Below are 20,100 nucleotides of genomic sequence, written 5' to 3'. Positions count from 1 at the left end.
CATCACATGCAGCATACAGCAAGAATGGCTGACAGCATGGTCGCCCGCACTGATGACCAGGCTGTCATTCATCACCAGCGAATATTTGCCTGCATCCAGTCACGAGAGGCCGGAGCGATGATTGGTTCTCGTTTTTGCTAAATTTGTCCCATTGTGCTGAGCTCTGCATATTAATTTTAATATGATTACATCCATTTTTTTGTGCCCCGAAGCTGTTCTGATTGGATCAAGTCATTAGTGTCTGCCAAACGGGAAACTGAGTGAGAGCGTCTGTTCAGGAGAGGAAGCCTCGATCCTGCGGACATTGTAGGGTACACATGAGGGAAAATGAGAAAAAAAAACAGAGATGTCATAATCATGGCTTCTGGAACGAGTTGATGAGTTTTTTTTTGTTGCTTATTACAGCAACTGCTTTTCTTATTCAATTAAAAGCAAGCTTAATCATATCTTAAAGAGAGATGGAAATGGGTAAAAATAGTGTTGAAAATATTGTAAAAAGGAATTTGAAAAGTAATACTCCAGAAGTCAATCCCATCTGCTTGTCCAGCAGAAGACTATGCTAAAACAATGTGTTTGTGTGTACAGCGTGTATGTGTGTGTGTATGTGTGTGAGTGTGTTACCTGTAAGTTCACCTGTCGGGATATATACAAATGTCCTGATGTTGATATTGTTTATGTCTGACTGAGGTAACATGCTGCACAAACCAGCACAGCCATGTGTTGCATCTCAAGAACACTGGAATTTACACTAGTACAGACTGCCTTAATGCTCACCAGATGGTTTTGCTGTGTGAATCACATAAGTGTATCTGTGTGTGTCTGTGTACGTGTGTGTGTGCGCGTGTGTGTGTCACAGCGTGTTATGTGTTAGGTGTCTTGTGACACTCCAGGGGGCGATGCTGGGCGACCACCACCAGTGCTCTCTCGTTTCCTCACACACACACACACACACACACAAATAAAAGCACATCATTCACAAACACATTTATGTGAGCACGACAGCACACACCACATACACTATGGATATGATAAATCCACAAAACCCCAATCTAACATATGCCACGCAGACGCTACACACACACACGCACACGCACACACGCACACGCACACGCACACACACACACGCACACAGAGTAAGTCATGTAAAATGTGTCTCTCTGGGACAAACAGAGGTTGTCACACACATCTGATCGTCATGTGAGCTCATTACCATCCAGCCAGGGTTAACAAAGCTGTATTCTCCCACAGACAATGACATCCAGCAGTATTTACAGGAAACCTCACCGAGGCATGCTATAGCTGCTACAGCTGCTCAAACACTTGGCTCTCACTTGTACTACGAGCTAGACAGGTCTGCATTATGAGCTCGCTTTTACATGACGCAGACATCTTACTGTATGGAAATCTCAATACTGTTTCAAGCGTTCACATGGCGGCACACCTCTACACACTCTTCGTTCCTAGCTGAACGTTGTGCTCAGGTCATGCTGTTTAATTCCTCAGGAAATACATTTAGTCTTGTTTCGTGCAATGTTATTGTGCCTTTTAATACAAAGGAATTATGTAAAGCCCAACCTACAGTATGTAAGAGACTGTGTCGTGTGTAAAAAAAAAAACACCTTACAAAACACCTTACAAAACACCTTACATACCTGAGCGATGGCCTCATGATAGACTGTAGAATAATACTGAACCTATTCCATGACAGTTAGCTACAGGAGACATTATCATTTCAGAGATTATTTAAAAACATTGCAGTGCTAAAAGGCCTGTAGGCTATTTGCCAATAATAGTGTCAGAAAGAGAGTGCATCCATATTGTAAATATTATTTAATGTATCACCGGCATGAAAACACTGCAAACCTATATTTTACATTTACAAGCTAAATCTTTCCATCTCCTATGAACTCTCTTATTGATGGTATGTGTACAGGGTAACGTACTAAGACACTCTCCCTCTTAGTTAAAAGGTAACATCCTTCGTATATACTTTATTATTCTAAAATATAACAAATTAGATTTATGTTAATTGGACCTTTTATTCACATGCACTCACACGCACATACACATCAACACAATGACACACACGCACACACACACACACACGTAAACACAAACACCTCAGCTTTCTAAACTATTAACACAAACACATGCAGTGTCTCATCTATTTGATCCCGTTGGATATTCAGTCAAACTCATTTAAATCCTTCATAATATTTACAACATAATTGAACATCTTTTCTGAAACACTCAAACCACTCAAGGAAGGCTGGAGAGCAGATGGCGGCTAATTATATTCTTTCATTTTGGTTTTAGTTTTTTTCTCTTCATGGAAAAAAAGAATATTCCCATATTGACCATGTTCCTTTTATATGTGTTTTAATCGCCAGAGATGTCTGGGAATCAGCAACATGACTGCCAGTCATCCCCAGAAGGACTGCAGTATTTATTTGAAATTCCCAAAATAAAGAGGCCATTTCAAAGCGCTCACCAGGATATGCAGCACCAAACACAAGCAAAAGCAAATATTTTAGAACACAACCCATTTTTCCACTGATTTTTTTGGGGAAACATTAAACAAATTTACATTGGACTCTGAACATATGTTAAGATTTGTTTAGCAATCAAAGTTCACACTCAGGAGATCCTGAGAAAAATGTCTGGTTATAACCTACTCTACCCTTAGAAACGTTCTCTTGGTCACTCGATAGGTTGCCACCCTGTTTGGTTTGATCCCACCTCGGTTGCAGTTTGGCAGAACTGAGTTATTACACCTTCATGGTGACTTCCACATATATAAAATGTTCCTTTGTAAATTACTAAAATGTTAATAATAAGATTGCTTGTTTCTGAATAATTAAATGGATTGTAATCATTTCTGGGGAGCTGTGAAAGATATTGATTCTGTATTTTCTCCCCTGCTCTTTCTTTCATCCCGGGGGTAGGCTAAAAATTGATTTGTTTTTTCTTGCATTTGCGTGTCTTAAGTGTCGAGTGCTCCTGTTTGTTCCTTGAATTCACCTCAACAAGGCCTTATTCGAGTTTGTTAAAATGGAAGCCACGTTTTGCAAGGTTTCAGTTTTTCCCGAGGCTGAGTCGCAAAGAATGGGTACGTATTATTTGAGTCGGCTTTTAAATGGAGGTTATACTGACAGCATCTTTCCTTTGACCCATTTATTCTGGGGAATGGATTATCTTGGGTTAAATAAATGATTTAAGCAAAGAAAACAATTGTTCATTTAGATTTATATAAACAATTTTGTGTGATTATGAGTTTTAAGAAGTTGTTTATGCACACTGCACAGTGAGGAAGCTGTAATTTCCATTAAATCAAATAATCCATCACTAAAACAATTCATGTAATCATTGAATCTTAGAACCTGCCATGAAGAAAAATACAATCTGCAATGCATTTAAAGTGGTAAGAACAGAAAGCGTCCTATCAAATGCAGGGAAGGAGACCAGTCAAACACAGATGACCTGTTCTCTCTTTTTTTTATTTGAGAAGGTTTGATTGAGTGGAGGAGGACGTCCTTGAGAGAGCAGCACAGGTGCTGCCACCAAGGAGCCCTTCTGCAACCTGGAGGACTGGTACGCTGAACACAATCCAAACAACACGTGATAGATAGCTCAGTCAAAAGGGTTAACGATAACTCACAGACAAAACGTCTCGTTTTAAAAAGTGCATTCACAAACATGACAAATACTCTCAACTCATGATGTCTATTTTCATGTGATACAAAATATGCATACCTGTTTAGATTTGTCCGTATTTCTATACATACATTTTTTTTTTTTTTTTTACTTCCAAAGGATATCTTTTTTTCCGTCTTTTTACAAAGGTTAAAAGCAGGGTTGTGGTCATAGCAGCTTCAGATACCCAGCGGCTCCTTCACTTTATCTTCACCTGACATGTTACACATAGTCTTGCTGGATATCCAAATAAAACCTCACAAGGTGTCTCTGTTTTTCAACTGTCATGACTTGTTGTCTTTATTGAAAGAGATACTTAGAAGTGAAGTCTGCAATCTTTAGAAAACAAGGATCAATAAAATGCTTGGGCAATTAAATATATTTTCTTATACCCGCTTTTTTCAATATCATAAATACTAAAGACACAGGACAATATTATAACACAATGCCGGGAGAGTAAATTTAAAGATTAAAATAGTTCAAACATTTTTTTCAAGTTTTCTACTTCATGAGAAAAATAATAATTAGGCGAGCACAGAAACACCATTCGTGGGTCTTATTTCAGTCTATACCTGGCCCTTTGTGTGGGAACAAACATAAACAATGTAGCCAAACAAAGGCTAGTCAGTCTCGGCAGCAACTGTCTCTTTCTTATTTCAGTCCTTTACAATGAGGCAATTCGCTTGTCGCCACTGAGTCAAGGTATTATTTTTAAAAGAAAATCCATGAAAGCAGTCGAACATACTGATAGAAACCAAGAAGTACCATGCAAATCTTGCAAGACGACATATTCTCAAACTAGAGACAAAGTATTCTTCGTATGAGCGAAATATCAAGGAGGATGGAATGCCTCTAACCAATACTAAATACTATATTTCCAAAATCCAAACAAAAAAAACGTAACCTGTACATAATATAGTACATAAGTGTTCAAACTGGATTAGCAGTTTATGTCCTTTCCACATCATGAGATGGGTCTCTCTGAGAGGATACTACCGTTAGTCTTTAGTTGATACCGATTTCTTTATTCTCGTCCATAAACCTGGAGAACGGCCGCCCAGCCCCAACCTCCAGCCCAGTCTTCTCTAGGCCACTCATGGGAGGGCTACTACCAGCATGTACCCGCTCCAGACCTCCAGACAGGTGGCCCAGCGAGGTCATCCCAGGGCCCCTGAGGCTCACGGGCAGCTGGGGTATGCCCCCGTTCTGGATGACGGAGATCTCATTGTTCTTCATGGCTAGTCCATTGGTGATGGCTGCTGCATACTGGTTCCAGAAGCCCGGGTCCACGTTCATGGCCCGCGCGGCCAGATCCTTCTGGAACATCTCGCTGAACTTCATGGCATCTCCCCCCAGCAGAGCCATGGGGTTCTCCACGGAGAGACGGCGGCCTCGCCGCGCTGGCGCGTTGTTCCACATGTGGGTGCCCATGTGAACCTGGATTAGCATCAAACACACATAGGAATGTTTACGATTTTTTTTGGTAGTTATCTCAATTACATTTTACATATGACACTGTAGGATCTGCTAGTCATGGGAAATGGTGTTGTAGTACTATAACATTGTCATATTAAGACTTAGAACTGAGGCGTCTTTCTTCTCCTCATAGATGTACAGTAGTCTTGATATGACTTATCAAAGGCAACGTGACTGGTCTCCCTCCTACCTTCAGGTTTCCCTTGGTGGTAAAGGCCCGTCCACAGATGGAGCATCCGAAAGGTTTCTCCCCCGTGTGGGTGCGCTCGTGGATCTGCAGGGCGCTCGCGGAGGAGAAGTTCTTGCCACACGAGTGGCAGTTGTGCTGCTTGGGAGTGCGTCTGGGGGGCGGGGGCGCCAGCATGGGGGTGATGCTGGGGTTCATGGTGGTGTGCGGCGCCGTGGCGGGCACCTGGACGCCCACAGGTAGGTGGGGGCTGTTGCTTAGTGACATGGACTTGCCGTGGCCGTTCATCTCCATCTTGATCATGTTGGAGGCTGTGGTGGCCAGGCTAGGAGTGCTGAGTCCTGAGAGAAACATATCGTAGGGACCAGTGAAGATAGAGCATTGCATTAGAGAGGTTGAGTAAATATTGTATGAGCATGTTGACAGTTGAAATGGGTTCATGTGAGCTGTTATTTGCGACACCATGTGAGTTCATGTCTCTGCACGTACCTCTGTCTCTACTCAGGAAGAGCATGTTGAAGTGGTTCTCCTCCTTAATGAAGTGCCTGGAAGGCTGGGTGGCAGTCAGGTCCAGTGCCCCGTTCCCCTCAGACACAGGGATCGGCGAGGGAGTGTCCGATTTTTCCGACTTCACTGTGGCCATCCCGTGGTTGTTATCCTGTCCTCCCTCTGAAGCGCTGTTATGGTTGAGAATGGTGACTGGGAGACTGTTGGAGTGGCTCTCTGGGTGGCTGTGGTCTGGGGACATATTTTGCATAGAGCCGGACGACTCAGACAGGGCCGGGCTGCCCCCATCAGACAGGGCTGGGCTGCCCCCATCCCCCATCGCAGACACGGAGTCACTGGCAAAGAAGTCCCCCTCCACTCCGAACCCACCACCATTCTGGTAGGGCTTCAGGCCAAAGGAGCGAGTCATGTTGACCGTCGAGTCGATCATCTTCATCTGGTTCTCTAGAGCGGCTATGCTGGAGATGACAGAGGTGGGCGGGGAAGCTCCGGGAGAGTAGGGGAGGAGGGGTTTCGACGGGTCCATCTCCCCCTCCTTCAGCTCCGCTTCCTCCTCCATGGCCTGCTCCATCTCGTCCAGGAGGTCGTCGTCATAGCTGCTCATGGCGTCCAGGCTCTTCTCGTCGAACGAGAGGTCTGCGTCCATGTCCTGCAGGCTCTCCGGGAGGGGAGTGTTGGGGATCTGCCCCCCCATGTGCATGCGGATGTGCTGCTGCAGCACCACTGCGTTGGTGAACTTCTTCTGGCAGATGGGGCAGGAATGTTGCACCCGCAGGGGGGGCTTGGACCGGTGGACCCCGAAGTGAGTCTTCAAGTTGCCCTTGGTGGTGAAAGCCCGTCCGCAGATCTTGCACTTGAAGGGCCTCTCGCCCGTGTGGATGCGGTAGTGCATCTTCAGAGCGCTCTGACAGCTCAGCACGCGGTGGCAGATGACGCACTGGTTGGGGTCGGTCATCTTCTTGTCGATGTTCTCCACCAGCTGCTGCAGCTTGGAGGTCTCGGAGGTTTGCATAGAGTCCAGGAGGCCGCCGAAGGGGAACTTGGCTTTGAACTGGTCCGAGAGCATGGGGAGCACCGGGTGGGAGGCGGAGGAGGACGAGGTGAGCATGGGGTGGATGTTGTGGGAGACGGAGCTGGGGGCACTGATGGGCTCACAGGCCAGACCAGCGCCGGTGCAGGGGGAGGAGTTGATGGTGGTGGACAGGACCACCTGCGTGACGGAGGTGGTGGTGGTGTTCTCCCCTGATCTGGAGGCGACAGTAGGGGGCAGGTGGACGCCCTCGGATTTCAGCAGAGGCTGCGCGTCGGCCACTGTGTTGGCCTTAGGGGAGGGAGAAGCTGTGGTCATGCCAGCGTCTGTGAATATGTTCGGGGAGAGAGACGCACACTCGCTGGATGGTGGGGAGGGCCTCTGGGGTGACCTGCTGAGTGGGGTGAGGCTGGGGGAGTCGCCGAACCCTCCCATCATACTGGGGAGAGTCGGTGGAAGCTGCAGACCGACTGAGGTGGACACTGTGGGCAGGACAGGCTTGCTGTCCAGCCAGGTGGTCACAGGCTTCTCAGGGGGCAGGGACATGCCGTAAGGGATACCTGAACTGGTGGGCACATTGTCCAGATACTCCGGCACGGGGTACGGGTTCATCTGGATTTGGGGGTATTTCTCCTTGTGTCTCTGGAAGTGGACCTTCAGGTTCCCCTTGGTGGAGAAGCGGTTGCCGCAGATGTTACACTTGAAGGGCCTTTCTCCCGTGTGGGAGCGCAGGTGGATCTGCAGGGCGCTGTCACTGCCAAACACCTTGGCACAGAACCTGCATTTGTGTTTGAAGAATGGGTCCTCTGAGCTGGGCTTGGTGTCAAACACCGACACATTGGGGGGTTTCCCCTTGCGGTGCTTCATCAGGGCGGAGAGGGGGTCCAGAGCGTTGGCGGTGGCCGCTATGCTGGCCAGAGGGTTGGGGAAGATGACACTGCTGGAGGAGCTGTGGGGGATGAGAGGGAGGTTGGAGGCCGAGCTGAGCAGGCTGCTGTGGCCCAGCGCCGGGGGGCTGCCAGAGGTCCTGGACAGGGCTGAGCTGCTGCTGCCACCGGGCCCTGATCCACTAGCCCCGCTGGAGCTTCCGGAGAGGGAGGACGAGCAGGGGGGCAGAAGAGAAGCCACGCCGCTCCCACTTGAAGGGGGGTAGGCGGAGCTCGCCGAGGTGCTGCTGGCCATGGTGGAGCTAGACTGCTGACTGCCGTTCGACGCAGACTGAGCGAGAGGCCCGTCCAGAGCTGAGGCGAGGGGGGAGGAGCCTTGGCCGTTCAGACCGGAGTGGAGCCTGAGGGGAAGCTGGTGGGCAGGGGGGGCCATGAAGCTGTGGAGCTGGAGCTGGCTGGGGCCAGAGGGGGCACCCTGGGCAGCAGCGCTGGAGCTCCCGTGGTGGGGGTGGTGGCTGAGGGGGGGCTGGGCGCTGGGCTGGCGGTTCATCAGTGCCACCTGGCTGCGTATCTGTTCGATCAGCTGCAGTTGGTGGATCTGCTGCTGCTGCAGAGCCATCAACTGGTCCAGAATCATGGGAATCGCCATGGTGGACACGCCTCCGCTGGCGGCCGCCGCCCGCACACTCTGAGAAAACTGGGCCACCGCCACCCTGGTGCCGTGTAGGGTCTCGAGGGTGACGTTGGTGCTGGGCATGCTGTAGCTGGCGGCAGGGGAGGGAGCAGCCTCGCTGAGCTGAGGTAAAGTTCCATCCGGTTCCGGGGAGCCCTCTCTGTCTTCAGGGTCCGGGGGCTTCTCTGGGGACAACTCCAGATCCATGGGCTCCTCCTCCTCTTTCTCCAGGGAACCGCCCACCTCCAGGGCTAGCTCCGCCCCCTCATCCCCTCCATCCTCCGGACTGTGGCTGCCCTCCCCGGGGTCCTCGCTCTCCGCCTGGTCGCTGGGGCAGCTGGGCGTGGGGGAGGGCTCTGCGAGGTACTCCTGGGAGGGGTCGGGGGTGGGCGGGCGCTCGTTGTCGTTGACGATCAGCACCAGGGGGTTCTTGGTGCAGCTTGTTAAGTGTTCGCAGAAGTCGGACCACTTGAAGAACTCCGCGCAGCACTTCTCGCAGACGTGCGTCTCCTCGCTCCCGCTGCGGCTCTCGTTGCCGCTGTCCGCATCATCCAGGATCAGACCTGGGGCTGGGGGGAGGAGGGAGGACGGGGGGAGGAGGGGAGACAAAGAGGGGGCGGGGAATTCATGAATAAATAATCTATCTAAAAATCCACACGTATTCTGCGCGGCAACCCTGCAAAGATTTAACCTTTGAATCTTTTTTTTCTCTCTTTTAACATAAGCAGAATCGATATTCTTTATTTTTTGGTTACTCAGAACAAATTGCCCTGGTTCACCAATTCTCCAGACCGAGTGTTGTGCCTTCCCTCTCTCTCCATAGATCCAGCTAATAATTTTCTTTGTGCAATCCATCAAATTATGAGGGCCTATCAATTGTGGATACTGCCGCTTAATGAAATTCCATAGAAGCTATTGATTTCCAATATTTCATACAATTCACAGCTGCCTCGTTTGTTGGGTACAAATCAGCTCTTTGATGGACCTATTAGGATTCTCCTCTGCTATCAAGCCCAGTCATTTCCACCAGCATTTCAAACGGCTAGGCCTCTTCATTTAGCATAGGTAAAGCCATTCAAACACAGTCTCTTAACAGAGGTCATGGAGGTCCAGCTTCTCAATGAACTGTTCCCTCACAGGTTTTAAGACATACAGTGGCACTGTTAAGTTACATTTTGATGAAAATCAAATTGTGTTTTTCTAAATAGTTTTAGTATGTCTATATTGTGTAATCTAAGTTAATTCTAAATGTGTTTTCCAAATTATTTGTTTGTGTGCTATACAAAATATGTGTGTATTTTGTGAAAATGTTTTAGTTACGTTATTAATGTTACAATTAATAACACATATTATTTATTGTAGGCTAATATTCTGTTTCCATATTGTTGTATATTATGTTTCCATATTAAGTGATGATTTAATACATTTGAGCATTTTGTTTATCTTGTTGTCTATTTGATAAAAATCATAAAAGTTGAGTGATTATACAATTTTCTTTTTAACAAATATCGTATCTTTGCGAAGAACATCTATTAAAACAAAAAAAAATATTGTAAAAAGAAGAAACATGGAGCTTTTACAAGTAATTATCAGCCTCTCTCTGTCTCTCCCTCATTCTACCTTTCTCTTTTTGAAACGAGACTTGCCAAATTACATTCTATGGCAGTCATTTCTCGGATTAGTAGCATGTTTAATCACATGTTTAATCACATGTTTAATCACATGTTTAATCACTTCCTCTTCAGTGCGCTTACAACAGGAGTATTACTGAACATGACTCTACTTCACACCTGATCAAATCATTAAGGACACACTTTTATTTCATTCTAAAATGCATGGATGCCTGTGTGTGTGTGTGTGTGTGTGTGTGTGTGCATGTGTATATGTGTGTGGTGTGCATGTGTGTGTGTGAACAATTGTACACGTGTTAAGCGTGTATTCATTATCCAAGCAGTTACTGTGCCTATGCAACAAACATGACTACCTTCTTGACTAGCCTTCCTGACTCTTACTGATGAGTAATTACGAAAAGACAGTTCGCATTCCTGATTATTTTCAAATGTTCAACCTGATGAACAATACCAAATGCTGTAAGTGTGAATGTGAAACAAGCTTTGAAAAATGTCAAAGGTTGGAATGTGATAATTACAAAATGTGAAGTCATGGGCTGGCTTCCTCTTTCTGATGGTTCAGTGAGCACACCTTCCAAACCAGCCTAAATAGATATCATTATCACATTCTGATTGGTTGGAAGACTCTAGTTTACCACAGCTGAGTGTGATACAAATGCAATATGCATTTACATCAATCACAGAGAAATACCATAAAAGCCAAAACTAAAGTTGCTTAAAAATGTAAATGTGAATATACATTTTCTTATCAAATCTGGAGGGAGGCCTAACACACACACACACACACATGCACATATCATTGGGGAAGAGAAAAAAAACACTCACTTCAACAGTCAAAAAATAATAATAAATCTGAACCCAGACAGCAAAGACACAGACAGTAAGGGGTCATTCTCAGATCCATCTAGATAGCACCTAGTTCATCTTCACAATGAGTGTTGGAATTAATCCATCCATCTTAGATTTTTCTACAATGAACACCGTCGGGTTTAGAATGTGCTCATATTGTTAGGTCAGACGGACAGGTTCTGAAGGAATATCTACTCAGCCCTGGGCCTCAACATCACACCACACCTACGAACAGTGTACTGTATTTTACATTGGTAAATGATGCCCTCTTGATAAAACATAAATGTAAAAAATAGGCACAAAGAAATTAATGGATAAGTGGAGATTGAACGATTGAAAATCATTGTGACACGTGCCTTCCGTCAGAAATCCCTTCAGCCGTTTAGCGGATGAAAACTAGAGCTAATTTCCACAATCGGGGGTGGGAGAGGTGAATGAGTAAGCATTGTGTTGGGATGATTAGCTGTTTGCATGGTCTTACTGTCAATCTCTCCTTTAATTCCTTCTATGGGCTTTTGAGAGGGGTCATTTGTTTGGCTATGACCCCAAAAAACACTCAAACAAAAATTTTACAAAAAAGTAATGTGATTATCACAGGGCACTGCTGTCAAGTATTGGATATATTTTTTTTACGCATTTACACCAGAATACCTTCTATGGAAATTTAAGACAAAAATGTATAAGATAATATATCCCATAATACAAGATAATGATATATAAATATAAACACATTCCATTTACTAACCATGTATTATGTAATAATACAGACATATTTAACACATTTGTTCATACACATTTTTTTATCAAATTATTCAAGAGACAACACTAGAAAAGGTTAATTTTTTAAGCATGCTGCATGAACTTTATAAAAAATAAAAACAGTAAGCGGAATACATTTCTTTTAAAGTATCGTTGTTAAATATTAAATAAACGTTTCATCTGAATTACGTTTTAGCAATGTTTTTCATTTTCGCGTTGTAATTTGAATTAGTGTGACAATAAATCTTAATTAATTGCTCTTCAATCACACAGATATTTGTTTTAAGTCATATGTTTTACTATAAAAATTATGTATTCCTCTAAATAACATTTCTACAAAATACATTACATTAATATAAATGAGATCATCATATTATGATAAATACAACAATATAATATATAAGAAAAACGAAAACATGTCCTCAAGTAAAAGAAGGTGAGCGTGTGTGTGCCCCTGCATGAACGCGCTTGTGTGTGCGATCCCACGTGTGTGTATTGATTCTCCTACAGCAAGAGAAAGGAAGGCATTAAAACACAAATCCAATGCGTTTTTCATTCCTTTAAGAGTCCTTCCTTTACTCAAATGCAAATATGAAGCTGAGGCCCAATCAATGGAGGGATTGTACACTTTGAATCATTGTATCCGCTATCACTCTCAGCAATCTGTGGCATCCTAACGGAGACCACTAATCTGACATATCATATCACAGGAGGTAGTCATGCTCTGTGCTGCTGTTGTGGAGCCCACAGAGGAGTGTATTGAGCACAGTACAGAGTACAGAGCAATTACAAACTCTTCTCTCTTAACAATTTCCAGACTCACTTACAGCACACAAACAAGGACGCACACACACGAGCGCAAATAAGAAACTCAGCACACACACACATATATGACGTGTCACCTTATGCACCACCGCACACACATGATACAAATCTTACACATAGAATCGTCACAGTCACACTAATGCTTCTCTCTCTTTCTCTCTCACATTCACACACACACACACACATACACACACACACACACACACACACGTAACACAGTGCTACTGTGATACACTTGGCAATAAGGCTAAAGAAAAACGGGATGAAGAAAAGAAAGCAAATGTATCTAAATCATGGCCTAATGACTCCAGTGCACATTTCTCAAACAACAGATGACTATCATTGACTGTATTTGTCTGCGATCCGAATCACTCTTCCATTTGGAGTAGCTATCTGTATATAGCCATAACAGAATCACTCCTATCTCCTCCACTATGATGGCTTCCCAGTTCTCTCTCTCTCTTTCTTTCTCTGTCTCTATCTCTTTCTTTCTTTCTCTCTCTCTCTCTCTCTCTCTCTCTCTCTCTCTCACTCTCTCTCTCTCTCTCTCTCTCTCTCTCTCTCTCTCTCTCTCTCTCTCTCTCTCTCTCTCTCTCTCTCTCTCTGTCTTTCTCTTTCTCTACTCTCTGACACTACAGATAAATTGCTCTAGATCCAAGCTGTGGGAGAATAGGGCGATGAGGAGGAGAGCGGGGAGGAGGCCTGCTGGGTTCAACTATGTTGGAATTCCTGTACCAATTACTTTTTCCCACCGTTTTTTTTTTTCTCTCTATGTACTGTCCTTCCTTCCATGTCCTCGCACATTCTGCACTTCATTCTATCTCTCCTCTTCTGTCTCACCTGCTCTCTTATTTCTTGTCCAGGGGACAGGCAGCTGAGACACTGCCTCTCTCTTCTTTATCCCTCTGTCTGTCCGCAGTCAAATAGAAAAACTGCAAAGGACAAAAGTACCACTGCTCTTCAAGTGTAACACTGAACCCTGATAGATGATTTTGTAATGTCCCAAAGAGAGAGAAGACACCTGGCTCAGTTCCGAGTTCACTCTCTCCCCAAGCCTCCCCTCGAGCCTGACGCCGAGTTCTGCCTTCCTTCCTACACCCATCCACACAGACCAACACCCTGCCCTGCTCCCCTCCACCCCCCCACCTCACCCGCCGCCCCCCTTCCCCAGGGCTGGGTCATCCAGGCCTGCTCTCAGCTCTGCTCTCCCCACAACAGGTCACCCTGAGCCAGGCACACATCTCCCTCCCCTCCGCTCACCCGACCTGTCCTCCCCCGGGGCCTGTCTCATGGCTCCCTCATCCCTCCTCATCGGGGCTGGGTTCGTCTGCAGCGCATTACAACGACTTCCCCCCTCCGACAGGGAGGCCTTTGTCGTTGCGCGCAGATGAGGCACAGCCAAAACATTAACGATTTGTTTGTGTTAGCATTGCGATACAGTATTCAGTGACGGCGCTCTCTCCGGATGGATGTGTGATACCACGCTGGCGAGCTCAGCTCTCTCTTTTTCTCCCTCTCTTCCTCTATCTCCCTCTTGCTCCCTCCCTCCCTCCCTCGCTCTCTTCCTTTCCCTTACTCTCTCCCTCTCTCTCTTCTGAGGCATTGCATTTCTCGGTTCTCTGAGTGCTGAGTGGTAATTAAAAGACAGCCATATTTGAGTGCCTTTTGCCTGAGACGTCTTTGGCATGGCAGCATGGGTGGTCTGTGAGACTCAACCTAATGGTGAGAGGGGATTAGAACAAAGCCAAACACAGCTCAATTGAAGGGGAAGCGGGGAACAGTCGTGTTGTCAGTACGAGGAGGACTTCTTTATGTCTTTCCTTCTCTTTAATTTCATCCATCCTTGTCTCGGAGCCTTCCTCCCTGTGCTCTCTCCTTGAGTCACCCAAAAGAGGCTTCCCATACAACATATTCCAGATTCTTAGACTGAGAGATTGTAAACCTGAATACCATCTATTATCTATTATCGAAATAATATGTAAGTGACTTACTTTGTAAACAATGATAGTCAGTCTGTCTCAGTCATCAGCGTCAGTGTGTGTGTGTGTGTGTGTGTGTGTGTGTGTGTGTGTGTGTGTGCGAGCGTGTGTGTGCGCGCAGGGTGTGTTCTCCGTCTCCCAGGCCCCCGGGAGGAGCAGCGCTCGCAGCGCCTCGCGGTAGAGAGGAAGCGGCAGTGAGATGAAAGCCCTGCGGCTGTTAACACTTCCTAGGACACGGGTAAGCCTCGGCGAACGGCAAGGTCAACTCCACACACATGCTCTAATTGTATTAAGAGCTTGACATCTAGCGGCCGGCCCTGGCAGGGCGGAGCAGGCAAAGGTTAAGTCAGCCAGCTCTATCAAAGCCCCTTCTAACCAGGCACCCCCGGGGGGTGGGGGGGGGGCACGAGACGGGGAAGGATGGAGGCGTGGGAGTGCCTGGAGGCAGGGGGGAGGGAGAGGGGGGGGCTGGTGGAGGCTGGTTGCCACTGTGGCTACTTACCAGGGTAGGGGGCAGGCATGAAAGAGGGGCAGTTCTATGGGCATATGTGAAGCCCTCTGTGACATGCTTGCGTGTAAAAAGGGCTATACAAATACATTTGATTTGATTTGATGAAAGGAGTGTCAGGCCGTAATCGGACAACAATGTCCCCCTGCCCACAAAAAGACCACGCACTTAAAAAAAAGGGGTCAAAATTAACTCGGGGTTTTAAATAACTGAGAAATCGCACCAAACATGCCGGAGATGGCTGTGTGGAGGGGGGGGGGGGGGGGGGGGGTAGGATGCTTTCTACCAGAAATTCAGAACTGTATACCAGAAATGTATAACAGAGGACACATGAGCTGGTTGACTCCTCAAATGGATGCTTTAAGAGGCACCTGCTGAGGGTTACTGCATGTGGAAATGGAAGTCAGCGTCACTCTGTATCTGCAAGACATTTTCTCCAAGTGTGTGAGTTACCATGCTGTCAATAGATGATTATTCAATAGACTGGATATTGAGAAATGTTTTTCTTCCTTGAAACAATATACCAGTGCTTCAAAAAAGTCATTGAACGTCCTAGTGGTTCTGGGGAATAACAAAAAACCTAATTGTGACATTGTGTATGTAATTATTAAATGTATCTAAATATGTGCATGTGGAGTTCTGGGATACTATCATAATATCACAGACATCTTCTCTTCATAACACGGGGATGTGTTTGACCTTAAACCGGTCTGTTTTGCACATCTACATCTACAGATTTTACTACAAATCTCAGTGTTTCGGTAGGTGACCAGGCACAGCAACATGGTGCATCAAGAAGTGTATGTATGTGTGTGTGTGTGTGTGTTTTCCACATGTACATCTGAGGTGCCATGCATGTTCCTAAGAGCAACACATTCATGTGTGTCCAGAGGAATGTTCTTGGTCAGGAGGTGGTTGTGTGTGATGTTCTGGGATGTTTGTGCTTAAATCTGGAGCTGAACTGAGAGGACTTCTTAAGACTAGACAGTTGAATAGGCACAAAAAGTGTAATTTACTTTTAAAAAAGACGTGTTCATGACACATAGGGGTTTGGGACTGTGTAGACTAATATCCAGACATACCAAATCATGAGTCAATGACGTAAATCAGATAACTGTCCATATTAGGAGTCCTACTTTTGTATTTTCCCATCACATGATAAAAATCCATATGACAGCAGTATGACAAAGGTTTGGGGTAATTTATCTTGCTCCATCCACCACTGCAGGTGTACAGAAGCAGAGAGAGAGAGAGAAAGAGAGAGAGAGAGAGAGAGAGAGAGAGAGAGAGAGAGAGAGAGAGAGAGAGAGAGAGAGAGAGAGAGGGGGGGGGGGGGGGGAGAGAGAGAGAGGGACCCCTGTCATGGTCCTTGTTCAGACAGAGAGTCACGCCAGCATTTCCTGCTTCTAAGAGCCCGGAGATCTCTCCCTTGGGATTGCATCACACAGTTTCTGTTCTACTGGTTCAGTACAAAAGATGGTGTGTGTGTGTGTGAGTGTGTGTGCATGTCTGTGTGAGTGTGTGTGTTTGTGTGTGATTGTGCGTCTGTGTGTGTGTGAATCTGGACCAAGATGGCACAGATATAATGTAAGGTGATCTGCGATCTGAGAATACAACATAAGCTTTATGGAAGTCAATAAGAAATGCTGACTATTACACTACCTCTTTCCAATCAAGAAGAGAGAAAGAGAGAGAGGGAGAGAGAGAGCAAAAAATAGATAAAGTGTGTGTGTGAGGGAAACAGGCAGAGACAATAAGAAGATAATTATTTGATAGTTAACTGTTCGGAATGTTGGTAAAAATGTGGATGTTGTCATTCTTAATTGAAACATTAATGATGAGTAAAAACTAACTGTATTAAATAAAACTTAAGTAGGCATATTTTATATATTGTATATGATTTGTGAAACAAGGCTACTCACATTACACATGTATTGTAAAAAAACAAATAGGTTATCATCACGTTTTGTGTTTACATACAAGAAAAGAAATCACTCAACAACAAAAAGAATGTATCCGAAAACAAATTAATAGGCATATGATATGAAATACAAACAAATTCCTGAATTGATCGAATATAAAAAAGACTTAAATAAGATACTCATTATTTTGATAAGAAAACATAAATTATGTTATTAGAAGCGTTTAAACTTCCCTCTGGCCAAGGTGTTGAGATGGTTTTAGATCTATAATTATAACGCTATATGGCGTTTTAAGCGCTGCAAGAAGAAAAAAAGCTTTTCATACGGCTAAGCCCAGTCCAATGATCGCGTAGACAACGGGTGCGTTAGGAAATAAGCCATGTGTAATAGATTTATATAAAGGGGGCAATTGTAAACAAAAACATTTCCATGACAAAATGCCTTTGACTCAAATCTAAAGAGGAAAACAATCTACTCTCAGCTTCTCTGAATACCACACAAAACACCGGCAGGGTGGAAAGTCTAGGCGAACTCAAATCGTAGATTAAATTTTATTGCACTGGTTTCGAAAGAAAATAACTTGTAGACTACTATTTTACTATTTTAGTAAATAAGTGTGTAAGAGTGTGTGCTTGTATGTCTCTGTGTTTGTAGGCCTGTGTGTATGTGTGCGTGTAACTAACTAACTGATAAAGTGGACTATATAAGATACTGTGATTAAGACACATCTGTCCAAGCATGTCTAAACGTGATACACCGAGGGAAGACTGTTGGGATTATAATAACATTTTGATCTAAAACACATTCGAATATGCAAAATGACATTTTGAAACTTGAAATTATTCATGGCTGAAGGCTGCTGTATTGACATGTAAACATCGATAGGCTAAAAACGTAAAACATGAGACTCCTGTCAACTTTTGCTCACTGTGGACTTGAAGTCCACACAATAAAGCCTTGCTACCCAGTGAAAACCAGGCTTTGCTTGATAAGTGTTGAACGTCCGTATAGTCTTACATATTTAACACAACTCAAAAAAATTAAACTTTAGAAATCTGTCTAAATCCCATTTTGACTGCAAAGAATAGCCTATAATCCAAGTTCCTTGCTTCTAAAACTGCCAATTGCAACCAAAGAGGAACGGATACCTCGGTATTAACAGTTTATAGATAACTAAAACAACATATAACGTAGCAGATGAGAAAATTAATCATAGCCCTCAAAATATCAGGCATATAGGAGGTTATCGCTTCTTAGAAGAAGTATGCTGCAGACAAATCGACTGCCAAAAAGTTGACTCTTGGGAAGATAACTTAAAGTAAGCGACTTAAAATAATAACTCGAATAATAACGTCAATTGACACTTACCATTTTCAGAGACCACCCCGGTTAGTGCGGGATCCTCGTCCGACTTGAGATGCTGAGGCTTAGCTTGCTTGCGACGGGACATGCTGCTGATACGCTTAGAGTTGATTCTGCTTTTTGCAGATACATCAGCAACGAGCGAATGAAAAAAAATGTTCGCAAATAGTCTCGTCGCAAAAAATTACGGAAATTAGCTGGTGTTGCTGTTGTGTGGATTGCGCATGTCGGTATAATTATGATAGTGAATAATGCATTGCGATTAATGGTAGCGTGTGAGGGGGATTGGCTGGAGTCCAGCGGACACACACTGGATATGGTAATGAGGGACGGACTAAGCAATTAGCTGCCTCACTCTCAGACTATCTGTCTCTTTTCTCTCGCAATCCACCTCCTCCAGCTAGACGCCAAACCCCGCTTGTTCCGCCCAGCAGTAAGGGGGGGTTCTCCGGCGAGGAAGGTCAGCTTTTCTCCTTTTCTGCGGAGCTCTGCTTCACTAGGGCTGGAGATTCATTGATGCATTGCTTTTCTTTCTTGTGTCCCATATCTCCGCCATTATTTTAATATTTCCCACACGGGGTTGTGAACTTGTGGTAGGTTTAAACAAGGACAAGTTTTCTTCAGCGGTCTCTATCTTCCGTGAACTTATATTATCTTATGGCTCAATCGTCTTGTTCAAGTTGTGGAGTTCTGGAGTGTTCTATGGTCTTGGAGGTGTTGTCGTCTTAGTACTCTCTAGTAACTAACATATTCTTTCTAATGAGCTTCTTTACGTTGGTCTTGCAAAGGGCAAAAGTGCGGATGGATCAAATAAAGTTTTTGAGAATGTCAAAAAGATGGTCCTTATGTCGATGAATGATCCAATCCTGCTGGCAAACTGAATTTTGAAAGTTCGGGTTGAAACTCAGTAAAAAGCGCTGTCTCTAGAACTTTGTTGAAGGCTACGTCTTCCAAGATAAGGTACCCGATGTTGATGTTGAGCATGAAATAGTCCATCCTCGCTTTGACACATTTCATCAGTATTTTATTTAATTAACACATAACTGTGTCGGCTTGGCCACAGAGTCTGGAGCAGGTTCGTGCGTTCTCCTTGCGGTGCTTTGCTCCCGGCAGCGCGTTTCACTTGAAGCCGCTCTCCAAAAGTCCCTTCTGTCACTCGTATTGTTGATCGGCAAAACCAAAACACAATGAATTCTCTCCAATTAAGTCTTCAGCCACTTTCTTGCGTGTTTTAGGTGAAGTATGGAAGTTCTGTCTCGGTTCCTTGTGTAATTTGTGACCGGCGCAGTGCTCTGGAGGATTGGCGTGCCCAGTGTTGCCCTCGGTAGAGCTCCGTGTGTGGGGACTGCGCCGTGTGTCAGAGTTAAACCCGACAGAGGTTCAGCCCATTGCGTTGACCGGCCACTAGGATGTACCACACCGTTACTGTTCAGTCAAATAATCTGCTACACTGAAGACTAAGGAATCCGAACTAAATATTTGATATCATTGCATAAATTTCCAAACCACAATTATGGGATTGATCTAATTGCGTTTATGCGCAAAAGATGCATCAGCATATTTCAGTTGAACAGTGCAGCCCAATTGCCTTTTACTTATAGATTCATAGTGCTTGGTTAATGCGTTTTCCACAGTCAACATATTTTATTTAGACATTTCCATTTTGTCATTTTATAAACAAGTAATTTTGTAACGCAAGCTATTTAAAGGATAGGCCTACTAGTAGTTACATATTTTTATCTTCAAAGTGATAGCCAAATGATGTTGAGTCTGTCACCCTCTCGGCAAAACACAGCAATGAAGTACAGGCTT

The 20,100-nt window shown here is 44.9% G+C and overlaps 1 protein-coding gene across 1 annotated transcript; it reads right to left on the bottom strand.

The window, feature by feature from the left end:
* Positions 1-3,709: 3,709 nt before the first annotated feature.
* On the bottom strand, positions 3,710-19,592 carry sall3a (spalt-like transcription factor 3a). Its single transcript, XM_062465018.1, has 4 exons — positions 18,295-19,592; positions 5,846-9,022; positions 5,360-5,697; positions 3,710-5,130 (listed from the first exon to the last, which is right to left on the bottom strand). The coding sequence occupies exons 1-4, from the start codon at positions 18,374-18,376 to the stop codon at positions 4,699-4,701; spliced, it is 4,029 nt and encodes a 1,342-aa protein (XP_062321002.1). The 5' UTR covers positions 18,377-19,592; the 3' UTR covers positions 3,710-4,698.
* Between the last annotated feature and the right edge of the window lie 508 nt (positions 19,593-20,100).

Source organism: Osmerus eperlanus, chromosome 7 (genome assembly GCF_963692335.1).
Source record: "Osmerus eperlanus chromosome 7, fOsmEpe2.1, whole genome shotgun sequence".
NCBI lineage: Eukaryota > Metazoa > Chordata > Actinopteri > Osmeriformes > Osmeridae > Osmerus > Osmerus eperlanus.
The sequence above is the reverse complement of the archived record's forward strand: the minus strand, read 5'-3'. Positions and strand labels throughout refer to the sequence as shown.